Genomic DNA, 27861 nt, shown 5'->3' on the forward strand with positions numbered 1-27861 from the left:
CTCCAGCAGCTCAAAATAACTTTCCACGTGTTGGCCGAAGTTGTTTCTGTTGGTGATGGGGGGTTTTTCTAGGGCTGAACGATTTGGGTGAAAGATGTAATTGCGATTTTTCTGACTTGAGATTGCGATTTGATTTGCGATCACATTTTTAAAAGTCAAGCTTCAGTGCAATAGTCACTGTGTAATAGATTTTAAAACATGTGATGGAGCGTTGGAGTGTTGCGATCGAAACGTCGTGATTTCATTGATTTTATTTCTACCTACGTGACTTTACCGAAAGAACCAAAGAGTATGTGATGGAGCATTACCACATAATACCATCAAAATATGAACTGCTCTATATATTCTAATGCAAGGATGAGAACTTAAAATATATGAATCGCTTCCAGCATGTATTTATGAAAGTGTTTTAATTTAAATAGAACAATCAAACAGAACAATTGTTAAGTTAAATAAATAGAGTTATAATAAAAATTAAACAATTCCAATAAGAAAGTAATGACTTTTCAAATCGCAAAAAATCGCAGCCTTTGCGATTTGCTAATCGCATTGTTTCGAATTGCGATTTCGATTTGAAATCGATTAATCGTTCAGCCTTAGTTTTCTCACATCTGGCTCGTTACATATTTAACACTGTTCCACCGTGAGATGTGCAAACAAACCCACCTGTTGAGAATAAAAGTACGCCTGGATCGTTAGATATCAGTGGTGTGTGTAAACTAATCACACGATATGAATGCATGTAGAGTACGTGTGTGTATGTGTACTGTATGTGTGTTAAGTTTTAATGATCATTTCTGCCTCCACATCTCCCTGGGTGGACATGCCCACGGGGTGGGGGAGGAGGAGGGCATGCGTGTGCGTGTGTGAATGTGCGTGTGAGAGGCTGCTGTGTTTTTATGAATGAAAGCCTCACTGAGCTTGGTAAGTGAAAGCAATAGCTTCTGTCTGCTATGAGTGTGTGTGCATACATGTGTACGCACGTGTCTTTGTGTACACAGCGCGCGTGTGGGTGGGTGTGTGCGTGCGCTCCCACGTTTGTATGCACGGTATGTGCATACGTGAGTATGTGGTGGTTGGCACGTGTGCACGTTGTATGTATACTGGAGAAGTGAGTGTGCGTGTGCGCTTGTACGTGTGTGTTTGTGTACACGCGGACGTGAGAAAATGCTAAAATACCTTTTCTGCGTGTGTACTTGTATGTGTGTCTGCACCCACGTGCGTTTCGTCTGTGTATGTACGGGCACATGCAATTGTGCACCTGTAAATGTGTGTGTATGTACTTTAATAGGTGCTCGCTAGCAGCACTTGGCTCAACAGTCTGTTAAGGCTATACGGGGGATATGTGTCTTTGCACGTGTATGGGGATGCGGTGGTGTAGCAGTTAGCGCGCTGCGCTACGGACCCGGCCAGCCGAGTTCGATTCCTGCTCATGGCCAACACCAGTGACGATTATCTGAACCGGTCCTAGGCCACCCGTAGGTAGACTCGGCCTCAAATGAGTACCTGGTGTGGTATTTAAACATCACCGCTTGGGGGAGACAAAGGCGGCCGCTTGTGATGTTGGCCACCCACCCCCCTCGTGTGCCGTTCCGACCTTAATAGGTGCTCGCGAACAGCATTTGCTCACACAAGTTTGTTAAGGCTACAAGGCGGGGGGATGTCTTCGTACATGCGTGGTGTACACTTCACGCACATGGCCGAGGGAAGTTAAACGCAGCAGAGATACTCTGGATAATTACGGACCGAGAGATGTGTAAACATTGCTACTGGGGAGACAAAGGCGGCCGGGCGTGGTGGTGTTGGCCACCCACACCCCCTCGTGTGCCGTGCCGGCCTTCATGGGTGCTACTCGCTCACGGCACTTGCCCCAAACAGCCTATTAAAGGCTACGGGGGGAATTTTTGTCTTCGTGTTTCATACAATGTGTACAGTAGTTATTTAGGTTACTGAGGAATGTGACAGGCGTGCAATTTATACTGTTACTATACGGGAAATGCGTGGCCTCAGGCTGCTGCAGTGTGGAAACCGGCAAGTTGTGAGTGCTCGCCTTGTGCTTGTTGAATCGTTGCTGTATTAAAACAAGTTATTTACTATCTTGTGATGGGGTTTTTTTAATCTCGTCATTCACAGAAGTTGATCAGTGCCGTAACGCATAGCGATCAGCTACAAACATGTCCATGAACGTCTGTTAGCTTTTCAAAGTGGGACGATATTAATCATAATATCGTCATCCAAACGAATGGCTCGCGGGCATGGGCAGCCAATTTGAGTTCACCTGAGCGAGCCCGATTTTTGCCCAGGACTCCCAATTGATAGACAACTCAAGTTGGCAAAGAAAAAGTTTAATTCCCATGATTTTACTTGAGTTATCGCTTGAGTTGCGCTCGTGTTTACCATACGTGCATATATCTGCTGTGCCTGAATATTGACGTAGATTTCAGGCCAGCCCTATAAAAGAAATCGTTTAGGAGAATGCAGGCTCCTGCTCCAATTGGCAACTCCAGTTGTGGAAATGGAGTGCCGGTGGGTGGGAGGCATCTGCGTGGTTCATGAACATGTGGGGCATTTGTCAGGAGGGGTCCTGAATTTGTCTGTTTGGCCAATTCCTTAGTGTTTTTTTAGTGATGATGTAACTTCATTAATATGCACATTGAAGGAGGGACAACTGTGTGTCGCAGATCACTTTGGTATATATACACATACGGGTTAACGTAGTGTGCAGTGAAATTTCATCGAAATGTGTTCCCCCTCAATAAATACCAGGCTAATTCATTACCCATGCTTTTTAGTGGAATATAAAGTTTTGTGGGAAAATTCCATGCGTGGCATTTTGCTTATTCTACAAATATGTGCAAATTTATTAGAATTGATGATCTCAGAATGGTATTTTGTGTGGTTAGGTATACTGCATGTGAATGTGGTAAATTCCCAGCCCTATTATACACACGACCCGTGAAAATGTTCATGTTCGTCACTGAATTATTATGAGCTTAAAAAGGTATTCGTCGGGGATGAAGTATAACTTGTGAAAATAAGCATATTGAGTAGTACCTAGAACTTTACATTAAAGTTTTAGTTAGATTAATCTTAGAATCAAATACTACTTAAGGGCTTTCATGGCGTTATGAGTCGTATTTTCTACGTGGCCTTTGCTTTGCAGAATACTGAACATGTAAATATCGATATTCTTGGTTCTTTCGGTAAAGTCACGTAGAAGGAAAATAATAAAATAATCATAAAAATAGAAAAAATGTATTTTTTTATTATATTTTTTGTTTCCCTTCTACATGACTTTACCGAAAGAACCAAGAATATGAATCCCTGCAGTCACGAAAGCTTTAAATCAAAATGTATGTAAATATCGAATTATTTACTTTGCTGTAAACTGGTTTAAGGGAGTGTTGATGCAGGACCACAGTTTATTGTTTCATTGCAATGCCAGTATTTTTAAACCGATGGCTTTGCAAGTTATGATTATTGAACAGGTGGTTTAGATTGCAGGAAATACAGTGAAATAAATATTATTTAAAATGAAAGCACTATTAATACACGGCACGGTTAAATGTGCCATTTAAAGATCAGTTTTGGCCCAAATGTAAATGTCAAATGTACGATTTTTGAGTAGTGTACTGTTAATCTGGACAGCATCTGCCATCGCAACGCAAGTGCAGGCTATGTGGCGAGGTGCATGTGTCTCGTGTTGCTATACACCCTGAACAAACACCTTGCCCCCCCCCCAAGGAGTTTGCTGCAGTGAGTCAGAGCCGGTTCACCAGGGAGTGGACCACAGGGAGGGCGATCTGTAACGTGAGCTATTAGCTCTGGCCACATTTAGCAGAATTCTCTCATTAATTTACGAGATGCTCTTGATTTAATGGCTTGGGAAGGTCCAACAAGCTTGAGTTAGTCTGTGTGTATTTTTCTTACCAAATTTAATGGAGCTGTGGGTGGGTTTTTGCAGAAAAAAAACAGCAGGGAATTGCTGCTTTTTAACAATTAAGGTAAATTATTCTCAGGCTGATAGTTGTGCTGTGCTTGATTGGTACAGCCATAAATGAACACTGCTTATAACCCTGCATCTAAACAGGGTTCATGCCCCACAAATCCTTAATATGAGTATGGTATGATACCGGGCTATTAAAAAGCTATTTTAGTTTTTTTAATCGCCACATCTTGAGCCCAAAATATGGATGTCCTGAAATAACGCCACCACCAACTCCAGGCGGTGTAGTCTCTGTGGCTGTTGTTGGTTTTCTTCTCTGTCCATGCACCGTTCTTTTCGCTCGAGTACCGTTTTTTCCCTCGTGCACACAAGTTCTAGTGGCACAAAAAACGAATTGGAAAACACCCTAATGTGTATTGTTGCCTCTCACATCCTCCTGCAAATGGTAGAAACTATTCAAGGCCAATTTGTCTATTCAAATAAACGAAACCAGAGAAGTGATTGTAAATGGACCATTATTTACCAGCAATGATTTTCCACTTAATCATCACTTCAGCCTCCACGTTAACACGAGCTTTGCATGTTTTCATGAATCCCTCTGACATCACGTGTGAATCATTCTGTAGCGCACGTAAGGTGAATGGAAATTCAGGGTTGCTTGAAAAGTACCCCATAGATTAGTCTTTAAAAATTAGTCGAAGGTGTTTTCCCCTCATTTTTTTAGTAGCACGTGCTTCACCCGTGGCTCTTCGCTACACACGGTGTAAAGTAAATGGCCTCAATGCGAATCGATCAGGCAAGCGGAATGAGGGGTGAGTGGTGGTGGCGACAGTGGTGCCGGTCCAGGTGGTTCCTGCGGTTGGTTTTGGTGGCTGTGGTAGTTGTGGTTTTAGTGGTGGTGGTGGTGGTTGAGGTGGTGGATTGTCACGCGAGTGAGCACTTGGTGCCTGCGGCAGCAGCAGAAAGGCGCAGCCCGAGTCTTGGGCTCGGGGATTTGCTTGGAATCCTGCTTCTCCTCGCCAGCCACGATCACACCTCCCTCGGGGGTGGAGTCTGACCGGTTGCCCTGTGGAGCTGGGAAAATATTTGACATTTTTTGTGTTTCTCTGGTAACACTGGAGGGCTGTGTTGTAAACAAACTTGCCCCCTTTTTGCATCTGAGGCATTTCTGGAGTTGACTAGTGGGATTTACAAAGCACAAGTTGCAACAATAAACCCAAGGAAACTCCCAACATTGATAAGGCCCAACGTTTTTTTTCATTTTAATTACGGAGGAGCAAACTATATTGGGGCTATGACACGAATGTTATATGAACAGCTGGCAGTAGCCATGTGTTCTACCGATGCAGGTACAGCATTATACATGGTCTCACAAAAGGTGAAAATCACATGTAGAATTCTTATTTCCAAAACTGCTTCCATGGATCAGAATTTACTGTGTATGTATTTCCCTTTATTGCCTTGTACAGTACTGGGCTGTAACGTTTGATCTTGTATTTGTTCTCATTGACAACCAATACCCCATACATATTTGGGAAACTAACCCATGTTTAAAAGTGGAGGAAAAGTTAGATCTCCTGTACAATCGCAGCAGCGTTCAAGCCGCTGTCAGATTGATATGTCCACGGGTGCAGTGTGGTGATAAACCACACAGACATAACACGTCATTTTCACGGCAGTGGCAACCATCTGCGCTGACTTCATCACAGTCTCGGCTGCGATCTGACGTATAACAGCGTTCACTCATGCTGAGAACAGCAGGGCACAATCAGATAGTTTCCTCTTCATACCACTGCCTGTCTGGCATACTCTCTCCCTTGCTGACCTCCCAGCTTATAAAGTGAATGTGTATATATGATAACAAACGGGTAAAACTGTAAACTGCTTGCAAGAGTAATAAATCTCAAATAATAAATCAACGGACAGTATAATCTAATCTATTATTTGCCGTGTTGGTTGTTAGAATCGCCCAGATAATTGTTGTGTTATTTAGCATTTGATGTTGTCTGTGATTCGACTGTTCAGGCTGGGGACTGTAACATTCCATTGAAGAATACACTGGGATTATTCAAACCCTGTCCTGCAGTACTTGAAAGTGACAGTGTTCATGTCGGGCAGCAGGCATGCATGGCATCTTGCTGTGGCATGTGCCGCCTTGTTATTTGCTGTGCAGCCGGTGGCTCGGTGAAGATAGTCCAGTGAGTGACATGTTGTTCTTAAGCTTGGGAGCAAAATGAGAGTTGGGAGGCACAACGGTTTTGTTATCAGGATCATGTTGTACCAACCTGATTTGCAGTGAATTCAAATATGTATTGTGTATACAGTGTACATATTTGAGATTTAAATAAATACAAAGAGCCAGAGCTATTGAAACACTTTGAAGTTCAAGCAGTGTTTGAATATTGGCTTTTGTAGGCAGCCTTTCATGTTCTATCCGATGTTGGGGGAACCACGCTTGGATGGATCACAAATTGGTCAACTTTGCAGCGCTGTCAAAACAAGTGTCTCTTGACAGACTGATGGCAGTAAACGCCGTACTCTGTGATCGCTGCTGAAGGTAACCCCCACAGCGGATCGGCATTCCAGCAGAGAGGAGATCCGCCAGCGGATCGGCATTCCAGCAGAAAAGTGATCTGCCAGCGGATCGGCGTTCCAGCAGAGAGGTCATTCGACAGCGGATTGGCGTTCGAGCAGCGGGTTGGCGCTGTCTTTCAGGCAAGCGAGGAGGCACACAGGGCGGCATGGAGCAGTGCGGCGGCGGCGGCGGCGACATCCGGCTGCAGTACGAGCCCATTGCGGAGATCGGCGTGGGGGCTTACGGCACGGTGTACAAGGCGCGCGACCTGCAGAATGAAGGCCGCTTTGTGGCCCTCAAGAAGGTGCGCGTACAGACGGGTGAGGAGGGCATGCCGCTCTCCACCATCCGTGAGGTGGCCCTGCTGCGACAGCTGGAGACCTTCGAGCACCCCAACGTCGTCAGGTTGGTGTTCGCCCCTCGCCCTGGCCGCTGTGCGACACGTGCGGCCCTCCTACTCTCGCTAATGCGGCTGCAGCCTCCACTGTGACCGCATGCGTGGGCAAACTCCGACACCGTTTTATTCTGTCCCGCTGTGTGTATTGTTGTGATCACAAACCTTTTTGTCGCCTGTTTATAAATGCAGTCCGTGGACGTGGCAGTCCTGTGTGTTTTTTCATCCTTTGTCTTTGTTTGTAGTTCGAGTAGAAAATTCCGTATTGCACATGCTGCCACTGTGTTTAGGAAAGCACTCCCAAAGCCAGACATCCCTTTAGTACAGTGGTTTCCTACCTGTGGTCCATCGACCACTGGTGGTCTGCAAGGCTATGAACATTGGTCTGTGGAACGATTGTGTATACAATTTTTTTCACAGTCATCTTTTTTCTGATTGGTGATCCATGAAAATCCTTTGAGGGTTGACCTTGATTCCACGGGTCCAGCAAGATTGAGAACCACTGCTCTAGTAGATCTCACTTGATCACGTGACCTAATATGATCCTTAAGTTTCTTCTTTTCAACAGCCATGCAGGCAGCGTGAGTGCTTCCCTCCTCTATTTTGCTATACAAGAGGGGATAATTATATTTTATTGTTACTCCGCTTATGTTTTAAACATTTCTTTCCTTCACTATGGGGAACAAACTTTGTGACATGCATTCATCTATCCGTCTGCTCCACTCATCAAGCATCTGTGTATTTTGTTTTCTTCTGTAATTTTCCCCATCATTCTGGCTACCTTTAAAATGTATTACCTTGATAATGATTGATGTATCTCTTTGTTGGTGCCGATGTTGTTATCCATCATTATTCTGCAGCAAATGCTGCATGGCGTTTTGAGCAGTGACGGGTGCGGAGAGCACCCGTCACTGCTCAAAAGGATAATGACAAGCTTGCCGACAGGCTTCCTGTGCCATTGTATACAGATGCTCAATTGCTAGTGCTGTTGGGTTGGTTTTGTTTCAGTAACAAATGTCGAAGCTCTCTTTCCTGAGTTGGCAGCATGGCAGTGTCTGCCGATGCTGCCATTTTGGTGTCTTTCCCACACCCCCCCCCCCCCCCAAAAAAAGCCGTTTTCCCTGACACTTGCATCAGGCTCAACATGTATGGCAGCTTCTAGAAAAGAAGTGTTTTTTTTATCTTGTCTGTGAACCACTTGGAGTTCGTGATTTCACTCAGTTATGCTTGTGTCCCGAGTAGACCAAATTGCTTTGACGTGCAGAGCAAGAAAAGGAAGAAAACCCCCCCCCCCCCTCTAATCTACAATGCATGAACTCTTTTTTTCTGTGGTCACCCACCACTGCATTGTCCGCTGGGCCACACAAGAGACTTCACAAGTGCCCTTTCAAGTTTCCCCTTTCTTATTGGTGTAGCATTGCGGGGGTGCGGCTCCACGCGTGCAGTGTTCCCATACACCAGCAGGATCCCCACAACAATGGGAAGTCTGCAGGGCGTGCATTCCTCAGCTAACGATCGCCAGGCTGCTTGTCCCCCACCCGCCCTCTAGACCGCCCGCACGCACGCCGCCTAAACCCTTGCAGGATGTGCGCATCTCACACAGTGCCACCCCTGGCTGTGAACGTTTCGGAATTGTAGCAGGCGTGGTGGCCGTGATGCGCGACATCTATACAGTGCTCTGGAGGTGGGGCTGGTGGATTATGTAGAGTTAGTGATAATAATACGCTATTTACACATGAAAGCCGCACTGTGTTTAAAGGTACTTTTTTTTCGAGGAGTCCTGAATTGAGATGTTTGGTCAATTGCTTTAACGAGCGTTAGGCATGTGGAAGATAACCGGAGTACCCAGAGAATACCAAAGTGGACAAGAGAATAACATGCAAAGCTCCGCACAAAAAATATTTAATCTATTTCTCTGTTTTCATCTCCTGGCCATCTCGTAGCCCAAACCGATAGCACCTATTATTCCCTCCTGAGCAGTCTCACATCCAAGTACAAGCTAGGCTCAACCCTGCATGAGATAATGTACACTTTGGGTGTTGTGGTCTGAGAGCATCTTGTGATGTGACAATCTTTACCTGCTGGCCTGCAAAGTGATCAGTAGATAGCACAGCAAGGATATCGCTGACCTCTCCATACAGATTTGCCCTCCTGTTTCCTCCATAAGTAAATATTTTCAATGTGATTGACTAAAAATGCCAAGCAAAGACCCCTGAAAAACAGTCTTCAGGCTCCAAAAGGCTGTCCTGGGTAAAGGAAACATAACTTTTTTCATTAAATGAATTTAAATAGATAAACAAAATATAAATATTTCCCACATACTTTTTGAGGAAGTTTATACCAAGTTACATTCATTGGGCTGATCATTTCATATTTTACGTCAGGCAATTTTAAAAATAAATAAATATTTCTGTTGCTTCATTAGTGTAATAATTCATATTTGACAGCTATTTGTCAATCCACCGCTGGATAATAGCCTCCCCACACCATGATGGGTTATTTCACCATACTTCACACGAGCCAATGCTGTTTGGTAAAGGGGGAGGATCCAAGACCGATTCAGATATCACCTGCTAAGACCATTCAGATATCACTTGCTACTGATATGAGCAGGGGCTTGCTGTGTGTACACAGCGCAACATGCTAGACACTGCCGCCACCACACTCCCCTTTCACCGTGACTCACCACCCTCTGCCGTTTGCGTAATGCACGACTTTAAATACTTTACCGGCCACACGAGATTATTCTATCATGTAAACCCGCAAAAGCCAGTAGTCTTAATGTAGGGCTTTGTCTTTTCCTGTGGCTGTGGGGGCTTCAGGAACATGCGTAATGCGTAACTCATTGTGGCCACAGTGAACCCTGCCTAGTTGCCTGTCTCCTTTCCGCAGATGCCTCTTCCAGTCACTCCTTGCCATAGTTGCTGTTTAAAACTTGGTGAAAAACATCGACATGTCAGGGTCCAATGTGCAGTTCTCTGACATTGCACCTGCGAGGCACACGGGCTGCCAAATTCATGCCTTCATCTTTACCATGCATTTATGCATTGAAGAGGTTTTCTTAAGTGTGAATTTTTAAGTGGATGACTGAGATTTTGTGGCCATTCGTCATACAAATGTGAGACTGCATTCTGTGTGCTCTGCATTTACCATGCAAACTGTCCCAAAGCACAATTTGAAACGCACATAATACTGACTTATTTGATGTCATCATCAACAACAAATATTATTGTGTAACTGTTTCATTTGTGTCGGAATTGCCCATCAAAACCAATCTACATTAATTATAAATTTGAACAATCAACATAAATTCAGTCGTAATAATTAATGTCAACGTAAGAGAATGTGTGCATGTTGGAAGTATTAATTAATTGTTTGGATGTGAGAAGCACACTCTGGGAATGCTGTGAGCATCATGGCCCATGACAAGCAAGGTTAAAGGTCTATGTCACAAATGTTTTACCAGCACATAGCTCAGCACTGCTACAGTTGGTGGGTTTTACATTGCTTGGCTGACATTTTTGGAATTTTTGTGGCGTGAGACAATTCCTAGCCTAACCCTATTCCTTATGCCAAACGAAGCCTCCAGACACAGCTTGCAGTTTACCATGCGGCTGCTGGGGTTCGGAGAGGAAAGGCTGGCGCATTTCACCGAATATCCCCTTTCATCCATTAACACACAAAGAACGGCACGTCTTTATGTATGTGTGTGCGTGCATATGGGGAGCGGTAGTGTAGTGGATAGTGCGCTGTGTTACGAGCTCCGTGACCAGAATTCCGTTCCCGCTCATGGCCAACACCAGTGACGATTATCTGAACTGGTCCTGGGCCTCCTCTAGTTCTACTCAGCCTCAAATTATTAGCTGGTGTGGTGTGCAAACATCGCCACTAGGGAGACAAAGGAAGCCGGGTTGCGGCCACCCACCATCTCTTGTGCCGTGCTGGTTTTAATAGGTGCTCGCTAACAGCACTCGCCCCAACAGTTTGTTAAAGGCTATGCAGTGGATTTCTGCCTTTGTGTCAGATATACGTATGTTGAGTTGCACTGTGCAGTGGTTCTTATGCATGATTGAACCATTTTGTTCTGCTTGATGTCATAAGGTTAAAGCAGAACATTTTTAAACCTACTTTCTGACCATTAGTGCTGGATTTTATCCCTGCTTATTCTTTTGTGTTGTTTTCTCCAGATCTCCTGACCGTTATATTTGAAGCACATACAGTACAGCAGTGGCAGGGCATGCACGTTTACATCATACGTGAACGGTGCATTTTTGTTGTCTCAGCAAGACTAATTATCCCAATGGATAATCTGATATCGTCAAAGAATGCGTGCATTGTAACGATATTAAACAGGTTTGTTTGACGGTCGGGGTCCTACATAGTCATCTTGTGTAGGTGTAATGTGACAATGTAGCCCACTCACCCTTTATTGTGTTCTCCAAGCAAGGTTGTGGCACATTTGAAGAGTTCAGAAGAGGCTTAGTGAGCTATATTGGCACGTTACACCTGCACAAGGTGACCATTGGTGATGATACTTTTTTAATTTGTGTAAAGTCGATCAGTGATTACTTGAACATTACATGAAGCAACAAAAATATAAATTTCCCAGTCCCCATTGAAAAAGACATGTTTACAACTAGCAAGTGAATGTTTCTACTTGGTAAATATGCAGATAGGACATTTATAACGCTGCTTATTTTAATAAAGCTAAAACTAAACTATTTTTTATTTTACCAGGTAAGGCCCCCTGAGCTACATCGCAATTTTTCAGAAGAGACCTCGCCACAAATGACATCTCAACGAAATTTATAACAGCCAAATACTCTAAACGCATGTTTCTAAATGTGGAGAGAAAAAAACAGAGGACCAGGCGAAAAGTCTACGTGACCACAGGGCAAACATGAAAATTCCAAATATAAAGGCGTCAGAGTCAGGATTGAACCCATGACTTCCTGCATACCAGGTGAGGTAGTTAACATCCCACCACCGTGGCACCCCAAACCTGCTACTTCATGCATTTTAACTAATCTGCATGTTACTAATTACATTTTCATCATTGCGGCACTGGATTGAAACAGTTTTCAAGAGCTACCACCTCAGCTTTTTGGGAAACCAAAATATTTTCACGACCATCAAAAATATCCAGATGTGGCCAGAATGTTTGCCAAGTTGGCAACAGTAGTTGTGGCGTTTCTACATGGAGATGCTGAGTGCAGACATTTGTAATCCCTGTGCGAGTCTTTGCACAACTCGGCCTTGGTCGCTCTTCTTCAAGCCGAGTCACACTTTGTACGACATGCGCACTTTCATTTCACCAAGACTTCCAGGTCGTCGTTCCTCTTCCACCGTGCAACCAAGCCGAGCTGTGCCAGGGCCGTGCTGAGCCAACTCGGGAGGGGCCAAGTTGTTTTTCCACTCCAAAAGCCGGGCTGTGTTGCTGACTTCACACACAACGAACGAGTCGAGACGCATATAGATGGCGCGATGAGGCCGTCTCCTCACGTTGTGCTGACTGATGTTTCACGCAATGAACGTGTCATTAACGTGGCCCTACTTGGTCCCCCCACCCGAAACCAGTTTCAGATGTCGTTAATGGCAATAATCACGATTTTATTGTGGCTCTAGCAATCACTAATTGCTAGTGAAAACCCACCAGTACCGTGAGAGCCCTGCACTGGCTCGGCTTGAATGCACCAGTGGAAAGGGGGATATTTTTTGCTGTGCAATTAGGCTCTGTCCAGAAGAAATGTGCCGAGGTTTGTTTGTTCACAGAACACTGTCTTTTCATGCTGGCAGAAATTGGATTTGTGTTTAGTCAAGTGGCCCTTAAACTTCATGTTGAAATCACATAGGAGTGATATGTCAGATAAACCTGCAGGGATTCTGTTTACCCAATCTTCCACATTATCCCAATCAGTAGCTCCTTATCACCCGCATCCTATTCCTGCATAAATCTCTCTCACCGTCTCTCACCAGCAGTTTCTCCTCCCCATTTTCAATGTGCTCAATATCCTTAGCGGAATATTATTTTCTGTGGAAAGATGTTTCCTGCATCTGAACCAGGACACTCATATTTTTTGAAGTCGATGTTCTCAAAATCGGTTACAAGGGTGGTTTGTTTTTGTGACCGGTCTTTAAGCTGGTATTGAACTCAGGATTAAATGTTCACAATGCTAAGACTGTGACTTTATTTTTCATGGTGCTGGTGGTGAGGCACGAGGCTGTGACTTTTGAGTAATCATCGTCTTTGGCATTAGAACTGCTCATGCGGCTTCCTGTCGGTTTCCCCCCCCCCCCCCCTGAGAAAAAGTTACACATTTTAAAATAGCTCTGAGATAGCGGTGTGTAAAAGAGAACAACGGCATACGATGCCCTGTAATTCTCTCTTTACAAGTTCATCTCCTCCTTGAGCTGTGCGCAAGTGGCATTGTGAGTCCTCTCGTCGTCATTGTCCGCTCGCTCGCTGCGTGGGAAGGCACACTGTGATTAGCGGAGCACGGTGGTGGTGCCACTGCTCCCTTTCTCCCATGGATGTGATGCTCGCAGCAGCATGGGAACCAAGGGGCAAGCTGCTTCTTGCTACTGCTTCTAGCTGCTGCTGCACACTGACACATGCACTGCCACCCTCATAATGTCTCCACGGACATTTGCGTCGCCTCTGCACGGCAACACTTGCCAGGTCTTCTGGGCCTACGGTTCTGCACCACGCAGTACAAATTCCAGTTGGTAATAGAGAAAACGAAGTGAAAACTAAATGTAGTTTTGTTTTGTATCCAGGATGCCTCTTCAGGAACAAAGTGCTTCCCCAGTAGAGATATGTCTATTTGCCTCCATATTTAATCGCATGATAAAACGGCCTTTAATTATACAAGATAAGTTGATCGATTGGTCAGGCTTCAAATTACTGCTGAACTGTAATGGATGTACAGTTCTATAATACTTTTCTAGCATGACTGTTGTCGTATGGAGAGGACTGGTCCTTGCCATGGAAATGCGGAATATACATTACTGGTCGTGGAGAGGATTGACACTTTGGCTTGAGCTTCCAGCCACTGCTTCTGGCGTGGAGTGCTTGACAGCAGCATCAGTAGCACGAGGGTGCATAGTGGCGGCGGCGAGACTGCTGAGCGCCAGTGATAAGCGATTGTTCTCGGGAATGTGTCTGCTCAGGAAGGGGTTTGTGTGCGCCCCGCGTGTGTCATCTGGAGCAATCCAACGAGTGCAGGTTGCAGTGTTTTACATTTGAGGGTTTGCTCACTCGCTCGCTTGTAAGGGGAATTTCTGGCATCGTCAAATATATAGGGCTTATTTTTCTTCCATACACGAGTGCGTTTAGTCAGAAAATGTGAGAACATTGACCAGTGTGTGCAATGCAGTGCTTCCAATACTATAGCTTTGAGGTTTCGAGTAGTGCAGGATTAATAAAGTCTTTGCTACCATTCATTTAAGCCGGTCGATTGTTTTTCCAGGCCGTTTTTTTTTCACGCGTTAGAAAATGTTGAATTTGGTCTTCTTTTCACACCCAGCACTCTGCAGGCTATGGCAGCAGTTAACCCGCTTTGGCCCCTCCTGTGGGGGCCATCCAAGGGGTTGGCGACCGCTGCCTCTGCCAAGCATCTGCCGCTGTCGCTCCGCTCGCTCACTCGCTCGCTCGCCCTCCCGACTGCTCGGCCCTGCCGTGGCCCCTCTCTGGCATAGTCCCTGTGCAGCCCCAGTGAAAGTGCGCACCTCTTTTAAAAGCCTCCCCGTAGCTCACCGCTGCCACCAACACCGCTGAATATGGCCTATTTCCCGTGTGTGCCGACCGACCCCCCCTACCCTGCTTTCTTGGGGCCCCTGTGCCGTCTCCAATGCTCACCATCCCAAGTGGTCCTGTCCGCAAAAGCACCCACCACCTCCCGTTTAATTTGAACTTGCCGTGCATCTCACTGGTTTGTCCCTTCATTCGCTGTGCCTTGTCAGCTGGCTCAAATGTCTGGAGCTTTGTTCGAGCGTGTCTGTTTTTGCGTGCGCCAGTGTGTGTATGCTCCCACACGTATGCATGTGTGCATGTGTCTGGTCATAAGCTCAGCTTTTACCGTCTGATTTCCTGTGTCTGCCACACTGTACCAGCCACGGGACCTCCGCTTTGGTTGCCACATTCCATCTGGCCTCATCTCCTTCTCAATGGTCTTCTACCAAGGGCTGTCACCTGATTGTAGACGTTTACAATTATCGTTGAGCAGAAAGACAAAACATTGTTACATTTGCTCTGCACACTAACCACTTCTATCTACATCAGCAGTCTTCAGTTCCTGCCGGGTTTCCACAAGTCTTAACGCAGGCGACTGTGCACAGGGCGCTGCCAAGTTGATCCCAGCGCCAACTTGTGGCCGTGTTCGGCCACCTGCCCCTTCTTGCTGGATTCCAGCCTCTCCACGTCTTACTGGTCTCACCCCAGAAGCTGCCTTTGTCATCTTTTTTGCCCACTCTAAGCTAAACTAAAACTATTATTATTTTACCAGATGAGGGCCGCTGAGCGATATAGCTCTTTTTTTCAGAAGCGACCTGGCCACAAATGGTAGCCTAATGAAGTGGCTTATTACGTGGAAATTTATAGCAGCCAAAATACTCGTGTGACCTGCACAACTTTTGCCACCGGGCAGGAGGCTGAGCTGTGTGTGGGGCGGCTCCCCGGTCCCTAAGCAGGATGCCGTGTCAACCGCTACCCCCCCACCCCCCAACGCTTCGTACGTGACCCTTTATCCACCTTCAATGACCTCAACAATCCGAGCTGTTAACCTTTGAAGAGACGACCATCTTCCTTCCATCCTGAAATGCCATTCATTCCCCGCGCGTGCTCGGCTCTTCACGGGCGCGTGTCTTTTTGGGTGAACCCTGCCTTCCAGGCAATGACGTTTATCTCATGTTGCTCTCCCTGCCCTCAATTTTTCCATCTTTGACACCATGATTTATTAATTCTACACTGATATTCTAGTTAGATTATTATAATATCGTGGAATGTACCAATGTGTGTATTGTAGCAAAGATACCAATGTTCCTACGTGCATGAGTGACTGCACGATATATATCATTTGCAATGAAGGGATTTCCCCCCAAAAAATTGTGGTTGTTTTAATTTTCCACAAAAAGTACAAGTGTAGGTGTATCTATTTCATCTATACGATAAGAATTGTCTATTACATTATTAAATAAACAATTTTAAATAACATTGATAGGAAACCACACGAGTGCCAGCCATTGACTCATAAATTGAGACTTCAGTATCTATGTTTTGTTGGCACAGTGTAGCACCATTGTATACTGAGACAATACCAAACATGCCTGCTTCAGAGGTTGTATATACAGGGCTAATTTTAGCAACTGAAATGCAAACCCACTGGGGTGACCTCTGAATTGCTTGCAGCCGATGGCTGTTGACCGCGGGTCATCTCTGTTGCTACGTTGCAAATGGTGCAGCACCCTTGCTCCTGGCAAGGGTTCCTAACAGAGGCCCCATAGGAGTCGGTGTGAAGCAGCGACCAGGGGCCAGAGCCTGCTATTGTTTTTGCGGTTGAATGAATGACTAGGGTCTGCCCCCCCCCCTACCTAGAAAAAAAACAAGTGGCATGTGTTTGCTGATATCTCAATCTCTTACATGCGATCTCTGTGGGCGACCACACCAGGCCTGCCAGGAGTAACCAGGCAGATAAAGAGCCCCTTTTGTAGGTGTCTTCTACCTCCTCGAGCCCTACTCCTGGACTCCATGTCCGGGTGGGCTGGAGAGTCAGATCAAAGCAGAGCTGTTGATAATCCATGACCGGCACGCTCAGCTCAGCCTGGTCGCTGGGATGGTGGAGAAATATACAAAAGCCAAGAGTGCATCTGTGTGTGTGCGTCCATGCGAGCAGGTTCTCTCTCCGCAGCGTTTTTGTTGCGCCTCCTCGCAGAGCTTTTTTCCACTGGAAGACCTGCTGTAGTTAGGCCCCGAGCGATGGCTTCCGCCAGCCTGGTAGGATGAGGAGTTAGCAGCGAGCTCTTTTGTGCCTATGTCCATAAACGCTTCACAAATAAATTTTGATTGAAAGCTTTCGTGACTGCAGGGATTCATGTTCTTGGTTCTTTTGGTAAAGTCACTTTGAAGGGGAACAATAAAATAATAAAAATATCAAACAATAAAATTCTCACGACGTTTCGACTGCAACACAAGCAATCATCATCAGGTGTGAAAACCACAGCAAGAACATTTGAAAAATTGGCGGGTTTTTTTTGCTGACGTTAAAAAAACCGCCACTTTTTTCAAATTTTCTTGTTGTGGTTTTCACACCTGATGATGATTGCTTGTGTTGCAGTCGAAATGCCGTGATAATTTTATTTTTTATATTTTTATTATTTTATTGTTTCCCTTCTACGTGACTTTACCGAAAGAACAAAGAATATGCTTCACAAATAGTTGTGCTGTTTAACCCGTACCAGTCGGTGGCTTATGGAGCATTGAATAATCAGTGATTGGACCGGAGACCACTTGAAGGGATCTCAGATGTAGCTCGGTGACATCCGCTTCCGCGGGTCGTTCTTAAACATCAAGGGTTGCACTGCTCTGCGAGAGATTGGAATGGCCTCTTCACCTTTTGAAGTGAAACCGATAGCACAGTCTGGACAAAATTTGAGGGAAATTACACTTAAAAAATAAAATAATTATAGCTTCATTGTAATATGTAGTGGTAGTGAATGTTGGTTAAAATTACACAAAAGGAATGTGCTTGTGGCACATACTGTTTTCAGTGCATCTGTATATATACACAGACATTACTTAATAAGACAATGTCCATTGTTTATCCACAAAAAAACCCTCAATAGGTCTCAAGAAACTTATATATTTATATTTGTCTAAGAAATCTCTACCGAGTCTCACGACTATTTTTAAAACACAGACGGTTTTAAAAACCCACTTACTGTCCTGCCATTTCATAAAACATGCTTCTTCGATAATGTATTTTCATTGCTTTTTGCGCTGTTCGCCTTCCGTGTTCTCTGGTCTAACACTGGTGAGACAAGGCCATAAAGGAGGCCGTCTATAGTCTAGGTCAATCAATTTCAAGGACAATGCATACATTATCATAGCATGTTTCTGTGCATGTTTTACGACACACGTGTGGTTAATTCAGACTTCATGCCTTGCAATGGGTGTCTATTTGATGTTTGAATATCTTAACACCTTTATTATCTACCAGAAAGGGTGAAGCCTATTTTTTCATTATCTTGATACCGGAAAAAAGGGTCCCACAGATAAAATTTCATTATCTGCTGGAGCCGACATATGTTAAAATTAAGTTCTTATTCATCATAGATTTATAGGGTTTTTTTATTACTCACATGGCGCAGTTTTTTTCCTCTTGATTTATGTTGGCTTCATTGCTGTATTTAATTTCATTTGTTATGCTTTTGTCATTTTAGTGACCCAAACGAGACTATCATGGTATCTTGAATGCTCACCCAGTTAAACATACGACTTTTAGCTTGACCTGTGCCCTTGTGTCCAGGCTGTTTGACGTCTGCGCCACGTCCCGCACTGACCGCGAGACGAGGCTCACGCTCGTCTTCGAGCACGTGGACCAGGACCTGTCCACCTACCTGGAGAAGGCGCCCGCGCCCGGCCTCCCCGCCGACAAGATAAAGGTAAAAACCTCCGAGAGCCCGAGCGAGCGATGCCTTGCCTTTTCCTGCGCCTGTGACGGCCAGAAATCCGTGCACACCACAACACTCGGGTTCCCCCTTGACGGTTCGCCATCGCCGATCGCCTGTGGGTAGTTCCCCTTTGCTGCGCATGGCACGCACGCCTCGCTAGAGCTCTGTTACAGTTCTCTGACCATATCTGCTCTCTGATTGGACACTGATGTAGATTCGAGCTTCCTCAGATACAGTAATTGTAGAGTTGCGCATAATTGTAAATGTGTGTTTTTTGAAGCGTGCGTTAAATGTTGAGAGTGAAAATGGGAGTCGTGCCGGTGTGAAATGGCTGTGGCACTTGTTGACTTTTGCAAAAATGCATCATGTTGGCAAAATAAAACTTAAATATAAACGTGATATCATCATCATTGTCACTAAGTAACATATGTTGCTTGAAGGTAATTTAAATATGTAATTTTTATCTGTTCTTAATTTATCCCTTGGTGAAGATGTTCAATAAGGGACTTGATATGAAATTCTGTGAGGTGTTTCAGTGGTAGAGTGAGCAGCCCCCAATCAGAAGTTTACAAGTTCAAATCCTGGTTAAGTGTTGACTCGCTCAGCCCATCATCCCTTCGGGGTCAAGAAAATGATGGAGGTCAACAGTGGTTGTCTTATAAAGAGACTGTCGCACCCATATGACTATAGAATCTCCACAACTGGCTCAGGGCTGTAAGCAAGTGATTAACACTGGCTCAATGATATTTTGAGCAGGAAATCACTTTGACTTTTGATAAGAAAAATGGTGTAAGGTTATGCACTGATTGTCCCACATTTAACACTCTGCAGTGGCTTTGTGTGCTTACTTTAGCAACTGAACATGCTCTTTTTTCATGTACATCTGTTTACGACTCTCCCACCTCCCCCACTGGAATCCATCAGTACAATGGGCCAATGAATTTTATCAGTGGGTGTAAAGTGTGTGTTTATTTTCCTATTTTAACTTTTTTTGGTGTTATCTTGAACGCCATAAAATCACTCCACAGGACAAGCTGTCTATTGTATGTATTTCCTTTCACACCGACTTTGGCCACACATACTTGCAGCGGTGGTACCTGTGTTTGCAGTGGCATTGTTCTGAAAGTATATGGGCCTTGCATGATGGAATTGAGAACAGGTCACAACCTGTTGAGATGCTGCAATTGCATTGGAGTAGAGGTTTAAACCACCGAGGACACTATACCAAGCGGCGTCTCTTGTCAAATTATGTTAAAAGCAATAACGCCCTTCAAACTTTACCAAAGAAAAGAGAGATGTTATTCTACCAATTTGGATGCCTGTTTTAAATATTACATTTCAGTATTAGGGCTGCATCAATAAGAATGTTTACGTCGATTCTTAAGACGCGCATCGCATCATATCTATAACCTTATATATTGCATACAGTGGATTTACATTATCTTTCTAGCCACAAGTGGCCACTGCATGCACCGCGTTATTAAAAATGAGAGTTGAAACAAATCACAACCCAGAGTGATAAAAATGCATTGAATAATTAGGAAGGAAAATTGTTACACCCTCCCTATTGTGAATATAACATGTCCTCCATAAAGAAGCGTGGGCGAAAATCTTCTGTTATCTTACAGTTGATCTGGGATCATGGGTATTATAGAGGGGCTTCTTTGCGAAAATATAAGGTGTCAGTGCACCCTCTTTTGAAGTCGTATTTATGAACGAGAGTACAGTAAAAGAGTCATATTGGGACTGGTGGAAGGGAAACGCGTCTCCTGCTCCCAGGCCCCACACCCCATTTTCCCACTTTCAGGTGTGACAAAACCACTGGTGGTCTTGTGACATAAAAGTTTACAGCTCGCACCTGGCTCACACGCTGCCGATAAGCGGTTTTGTGATGGAGAAGTCGCTCGCTGCAGCCACGTCGCGTCGCTCCTCCTCCCACCAAGCTCTTTCGAAGCTTAGCACCACGTGAATATTCAGGACTCATTAGTTCCCACACTCTTGATAGCAGCAACGAAGGGGGTGTGCGTCTGCCTGCGTTCTCAGTGTCTGCTCAGCTATTGGTCCAGTGTAAAAGTTTTCCTCGGCTGCTGCTCCAGGCTGGTTGAACACGAAGTCCCATATTCGTCACTTTCTATTGACTAGAATTTCAGCGGCCTACGGCCTTATTGAAGCTCCTGCGGAGGGCTTTTCGGCGCTTGGCGCCTTGCCCATCGCCCCCACTGATGTCCTCTTCTCCCCCCCCCCCCCCATGTGTGCAGATACTACTGACTATTTTATGTAGGGTTTGTTGGCATATTTGCCTACTAAATCAATTTATTTTGGTTGAGGAGGGGGGGTGGGGGAGTGGAAATCTATTTTTTTGCGGGGAGGGGGGTGAACTTTTTTTTTTGGGGGGGTGGGGTGTGGTCGTCAACAATTGTTGTAAACCTGTTGAATCAACTTTTTACCCCCTCTTCTGGGGGGGAGGGGGGGCAGTCCACTATCTAAAACTTTTTCATTCAGGCCTTCTGAAATGCTATTATAATTTAGTTGACGGACAAACGGAACGCCGGGCTTTTATAATAGATGTGATGCCCCCTAAGAGTGCGCATCCAAACGTGGGGAGTTTAACTTCAGTGCACCATCGCTGCATTGTTGTACGAGTTGACAGTTGTGTTCTTAAATGGCACGTGCTCATGAATTCGACAATTAATTGGCAGCAAGACTACAATTGAAGTTGGCTTGAGATATAAAATATAGATAGAGGTTGATTACTTATTAATGCATTCAATTGCTTGTGTCGGAGAACCTGCTTTTCTGTTCAGTTGTGGGTTTATTTTTTACAGCCTTTGGAATTGGTATTAAAACTTGTCTTTGTGGTCAATTCCTAAGCTGGACAATTGAATGAACAGCTGTTGGAGCACTCTGTGCTCAATGGACCTGCTGTTGAGCACTCATCTACAAATGCGGTTGCTGGGTCAGGAGGTAACTGTCGGAGGAGGGTGACAGCTGCACAGGACACTGCGTTGCCACCAGCAGAAAAGAGGGCTGCCAAATTGTGGGGGGAGGAGAGAGAGAGAGAGAGATCAAGAAAAAAAAACCCCGCAAATGAATTGTGAGATGGAGGGGAAACAATTGTAGTACGGCAGATGGCCCGGATGCTCTGTCCGTTAAATAAATAATGAACATTTCGGGCCAGCTGTTCATTTGCTGTGGTTTTCTGCCGGAGCGTAGTTTGGTGCTGCCGGTCCCCGTGGCTGTGCGCGCCGCTGCCGCTTCTTGGCATAATTAATAAAATGTGAGCTGACGCGGGCACAAAGCGGCGGCTGTGCGAGGCTGGGCGGCCGGGCCAGAGAGGGCCACGTGGTTGGGGCTGCCGGGCCAGGCCTGCTCTGGCAGCGGAAGCTCCGACGTGGTGGGTCCGCTTTCCTCAGAGCACTAAAATTCTCCCCTCCTCCTTGCTGCTGCCCCATCCGTGGCAGGAGTCTGAACAGCTCCTCCTCCCCCCCCCATCAATTCATGGAGCACAGAGCCATCGCCTCGTGCGACTGCGGTGGGACAGGGATGCTCAGTGGTTACACGAGCCTTTGCATCAAGCGCACCTTAGTTGTTTCGATTGCCTACCTTTAAGCACTTTTGAGAAGCCTTGTGTGCAAAAGGAGTTTCATTGTAGTATTTTGTTGCCTTTATTTAACCTCTTGAGAGCCCATTGATACAATAAATCCCTTTTTCTTCATTCTGGCTGTGTTGGTAGTGAGCCAACTGCTGCTCTAAATATCTCCTTGTAAATGTGCTTTATAACACAGTTTCTGAAGATTCCTAAAAAGTCGGTGGAAATGCCTAGGGCTCAGAGGGCCCAATCGAGGTCTGCTCGCCAATAAAAATACTGCGAGGCCGTTGAATAGAAAGACATGCGGTAATTGTTGTAATTTTGTTCTTCCATCCATCTGATTCACATTAGGCAGGTTTCTCATAAAGGAGGAATGTTGGAGAGATGTGTTCGACCGTGGTTTGTGCGCAGGGCGTGTGGGTGTTGGGGCAGGGGCCCCACAGTTGGGGAGCGCCGGTTCCGCTCACGCCGCCACTATAGGTGACGACGCGAGCATAGCGCAGCCGGCGCCTGGCTTCGGGGGGGCCCAAACCGTTCAACCCGACAGAGTCTCCGAGGCCAGATAGGGGCTCTCTCGTGATAGCGCGGGCAGGCTGGCCTTGCGGCCCGTGTCCCTGCCATGTCCACCTGCTGCTTTACAAATTGAATGTCACGAAATCGAATAAAAGTCCAGTGTTGGATGATCATCCGGTTCGCTTAGCCTGGAGTCGCTCACGTACTTATAGAATAGGTTTTCATTCAGTGATGACCCTTGTATAGTATAGTGCATGAAACCTATCATCCAAGTGATTGTTATACTATGTAATAATAGCGGTAACGGACAGACAGGCACATAGCTAGATATATATTTACTTTATATGAATTTTATTTAATTAGGCAAGGTTATGTTCAAGTACCAGCGCTGCTGTTTTAAGGTGATGTTGCGATTATACTTTACCTGAAACACCTTGCCTCTAGCCTGCTCTGTCGACTCTCTTGAGGCTGAGTTTATGGAACAGGTGAAATCGGTGTCTGTGGTTACTGGCTCAGGCACATCAATCACAAAATCATCATATTTTGTGGCCATGTGCGATGCAGAATTTCTCATAGTCACGTTCCCGTTAGTATTACAATTTTTTTTTAAGATGTGCTTTGTACCACATGTCAGAATTGCCTTAGAAAAGTGCATTCATCACAAAAGCCATGGCAACATTGTTGTTGAAAATAATGTCGGTTTTGTCTAGGAAAGGAGTATAACACAAACCACTCGTGTGGCCCCTTCGGTGCTCACGTATAATCAAGACCACGTTTGGCAGAGAAAGAGCAAATTGTGCGAGGATAACAAAGTAGCGATGCTGCGTTAGCATGTATAACTAAATAAATAACCTCATCACGATAAGGGCGCGCTCTGGTTAAATACGTGATGTTGCGTGAGAATTACTGGAAAGCATTGTCCAATGGGCACGCTACCAGCAGTGATTTCATTACATCTATAAACAGCTGTGCATGTACACTTGAAACGGAAATTCTGTATTTTCCACCATGCATGTGATACACTTAGTGCGGTGCCTTCTGCCTTAAATCTTGGCGCTTCTCCATTTGATACGGGAATGCGTTTAAACTGGTGCTCGTCAACAGCTAACGCCTCCTGTCTCACCGCCATGCCGACGCGTTTTGTTTGCCCTGTGGTGGCCAGGATATGATGCACCAGCTGCTGAGCGGGCTGGACTTCCTGCACACTCACCGCGTGGTGCACCGCGACCTCAAGCCCCAGAACATCCTCGTGACGAGCGACGGGCAGGTCAAGCTCGCCGACTTTGGCCTCGCGCGCATCTACAGCTTCCAGATGGCTCTTACCTCGGTGGTAAGGCAGATGTGTTTGCACGCTCACTCTTTAGATATTGCAATGCTTCAAAGTAAAAGCGTCTCCTAGATAAAATGAACAGTGATGACGGCTCATCTCCATCAGTTGATAGAAAGATGTTTCTGCTACTAGTTTAAAATTTACATTCAAAACAAGATGAATGTAGCTAAAACAATGTTTATTTAAAGATGATGGTTTTAATAGTTGAGGCATCAGTAAAAAGACGATCAAAGGCTAGTTGGCCAAAATATTGAGATCTTTCATCTTGGTGATATTTATAACTTGATGCCGACTGATCACGTTCAGCTTTGTGAGTCCTAAGCAGTGTTATTCCAAATATAGTGCAGCGATTCACACACTGAGCTATAAACCTAGCCACCTGAGTGCTATTTTTGGCCACTGGTAACATCAGTAGTGAGTGTTTACTGAGCACCCCCTATTCACCAACCCGCACTGCCCAACGTATGGTTAATGAACACTCATGACTAATATGGCATAGGGATGACTTAATCCAGCAATCTAACAGTGAACTGACAAAGGGCTGTAATTATATAATTACAGGACATATATAACAGTTGTACAAATGTTTGTCCTGGAGCATCTCTTTTGTTAAGTGCCCTTGTTTACATGATTTTGGTACAGCTGTTGAGATTATGTTAGGGTGATGAACCAAGAAATGGCCCGGAGCCCTTGGCGATGAGTGAATGGAGGCTTATTCACCGCCCGCTGGCACCGCGACACCTACAGATGCAAGTGGAGCTAATGGCCTCGAGCCGGCAAATTGTGCCTTGTTCGGTGACACCATAAAAGCGCCCAGATCGTTTTCTTTTTATGGCAATGCCGCATTATTTTTTGGTCCGTGTGAAAATGTAAATCTTGCCTTTTGCAAACAACACAAATTACTTGAGCTTTGAGTTTTGGGCCCAGACGCTTTCCCCGTCTCCCGTGCCAAGTCTCAAACTGTTTACACAACGCTCGCACAGATGTATCTCCTGTTCATCAGTGCATTTCGGTCTGAGAGTTGCTATAAAATCTCTCTTTGTCCAACTTGCCGTTAAAAATAATCCATCACTTTTCATTTTTAAATGTGAAAGATGCCAACAGGTTTTTTTTCTTCTTTGAAAAGTTACGGCTCATCTCTACTTTTCAAGCTTTACCATTTTAAACCAACTGCTGGCCCCCGGGCGCTGTTCGGGGAGCACAGTGACTTAAACCCTGCAACCCTTCAGGGAAGCCAGTCATCTCGATCCACTGCTCGGTGCCAAAGGTCCCATGATGAGCTCCCCGATAGATTTCTAGCATGGCTGGGCTGCAGAAATTCACATAACTTTGTCATGATCACGAGCAAAGGTGTCATTCCAATGCTGTCGTTCTGAGTGTTTCCTCACCTCAATGTGCAACATTAAATGAAACATGCAGTGACGGCAGAGGGGTTAACTTGGCACTTAAATCAAGACACAAATCAGTGACTTAATAACAATGAGCAACAGGAAGTGGTACAGTAAAGTGGGTTAATGTGCATTACATTCAACAGTAACTCAAAACAGACGGCTCGTTGAGGAAATTTATTTTTATAGCAACTGAAATATAGCATAACGATGGAACATCTACATTTCCAACGCACCGCTCGAGGGCACTTTGCATCTGTGAATGAGCACCAGGCAGAGCGGGATGAAGATGCAGAGCCCTTGTCGAGGCACATGACGGTGCAAAGGGTAGGTGACCGGCCAGTGCTGACAATGCAGCGCTTGTGCACTGCATTACGTGCTTAGCCTTGATTGGTTTCTTTCATATATAGTAAACATTTTTAAACCAAACCTCAATCCACTGCTGGATGAACCTCCCCAGGCTATGTTGGTAATATATATTTTTTACCATGCTTCACCATGCTGGTCATTACGGGTTGTTGGTGAAAAGGGGGTTGAGGAAGGCAGGAGCGGTTCGATTGTTAGTTGCTGCTGATGTTAACTGTGGTGGGGAATTTAACTTAAGTCGTCGGGATCCTAGCGTGGGGCACTTACCACTGCGCCACTGTTTCCCTTTGAATGACAATAATGTCCCTTACTCATTTTCTCAAAAGAGCCTCGCTAAGTCCCAGTACTTATTTTTGGGTGGATTGCCCAGTGCCTTGGATTAAACAACACAAACGTTCAAGCAACTAGAACATGGAAACAAACCAGGAGATAGGCGCTTAGGGAACCTTTACATTGAAACACCACAGACAGTACAAATGCTTGGCTTATTTAAAAAAAAAAAGTCAGTCTGGTAATTATCCTTGAGGGGCATGAAAACTGTTTGGTTTAACCCAGCTGAGACCTAACCTTGCCTGAAGGCTCTTCCTGTGTGTGACGCAGGGAAGGATGGTGCGCACTTGTGTGTGTTTGTGTGCGTAGACCTGTCCCCCCCCCCAGCCTGTTCACTCTGCGCTTCTCGCCTGTCCATCGCCCTTCACTTGCGGCTCATCGCTCACCTGACTCCCTTGAGCTGCCACTCCTCACCTTTGTGTTGCCCTTTATCTTTTGAGTTACTCCTTGCATGTTTGTTGCTGCTTCTCTTCGCCACCCCCTCGCCTCTATCTGCCTGCCGCTCTTCAATTATTATCTGTTGCCTTTTTCCCCCTGCAGCCAATTTTCTGCTGACACTGCGTTGGCAATCAGTTTTCCACCTGCTAAACATTGCGAGAGAATCGCTCTTGTGCTTTGTTGTCATTCGGTTTACAAAGAGGCTGTGAACCTGTTTTGTTCCAATTATGCACTTTTATTATTGGAGAACAGGTGCTAGACGTGGACGGTAAGTGATTAATTTGTCTTGAAGTATCCAGCATGTGCACATCAGCAAGTTTCACAGCCAGCGCAGCACACGCTGGTCCACTGTAGTGAAGATTTGAAGCCCAGGAACTTGTCCAGCCAGACGCTGGTGTGAATTGTATTGTGGCCAAGCTGTGCCGAGGACATCTTCTGTCATCTTGGCTTTCTCAGTTAAACCTGTGTCACGTGCCAGTGTAGAGAGGAGTTGTGTGATCGTGGTGAAGGTGGATGGACTGTAAATGTGTTTGATATTGAGCTGAGTAGGGGATGATCAGCATGAGGGATTAAAGAAAAACAATGTGTTTTCATTTTCAAGTATTCCTGTTGTATGCAGGAAAAATTCAAGCTACTAGGACAATCTGGGCAAGTTCTTATCAACGTAAAACCTAGTAAGGGCGTTATTATTTTTTGCCATTTTGTGGGCCCTGCATTGATGCAATTTTGAAACATCTAAAAAACCCCAAAGTAAAACATCCACCGACTAGTACAGCCAGTGCATGTAGCACAAAGTATCATGTGACTTTGATAGAATTCAACAGAAAAAAATCGGAAAAACCTTCCGGTGTTTGATGTCCTTTTTATCATTTGACATTTATCGTTAAAACTATTTAAATGTTTTCATAAAATAACGTTTCTTAAATGTACGATATCCATTTGGCAAATAATGTAAGAATCAGTCTTGGGCTTCTCCTTCACCAATCCGCACTGAGCAGCAGGTGAAGAACCAGTGTTGACATTAATACAGGGCGATCCATTTATAGATACTCCATTTAAATAATATGGGAAAATGAGACGGTTACAGATAGTGATTGAGGATGGCATCCTGCAAGCATCACATTCTCGGTCATTACGGTTTTTACTCTGTTTTTAGTGTCACGTTTTTAATTGAACTGGTGTCACGGAATTTGTATAGTTTGTATAGTTTTATTTTGCGTTGGTGTATGCGCCACATTTTTTTTCCTGGAATAGGCACAGTGCGTGTGTAGGGTGAGGCACAGATGTATGAATCTCCATCATTGCTACCACCTTCTGTAAGATAC

The 27861-nt window shown here is 45.2% G+C and overlaps 1 protein-coding gene across 1 annotated transcript in view; it reads left to right on the forward strand.

The window, feature by feature from the left end:
* LOC116938731 (cyclin-dependent kinase 6-like) overlaps positions 1-27861 on the forward strand; it is a 54655-nt gene that overhangs the window by 6518 nt on the left and 20276 nt on the right. The window contains exons 2-4 of the mRNA XM_032946267.2: positions 6662-6926; positions 18438-18573; positions 23847-24014. Coding sequence (XP_032802158.1) covers positions 6688-6926; positions 18438-18573; positions 23847-24014 — 543 coding nt within the window. The 5' untranslated portion in view covers positions 6662-6687. The remainder of the gene's footprint in view (positions 1-6661; positions 6927-18437; positions 18574-23846; positions 24015-27861) is intronic.

This window comes from Petromyzon marinus, chromosome 4, assembly GCF_048934315.1.
Source record: "Petromyzon marinus isolate PM22_M1 ecotype Great Lakes invasive population chromosome 4, UKy_Petmar_22M1.pri1.0, whole genome shotgun sequence".
Classification (NCBI taxonomy): domain Eukaryota; kingdom Metazoa; phylum Chordata; class Hyperoartia; order Petromyzontiformes; family Petromyzontidae; genus Petromyzon; species Petromyzon marinus.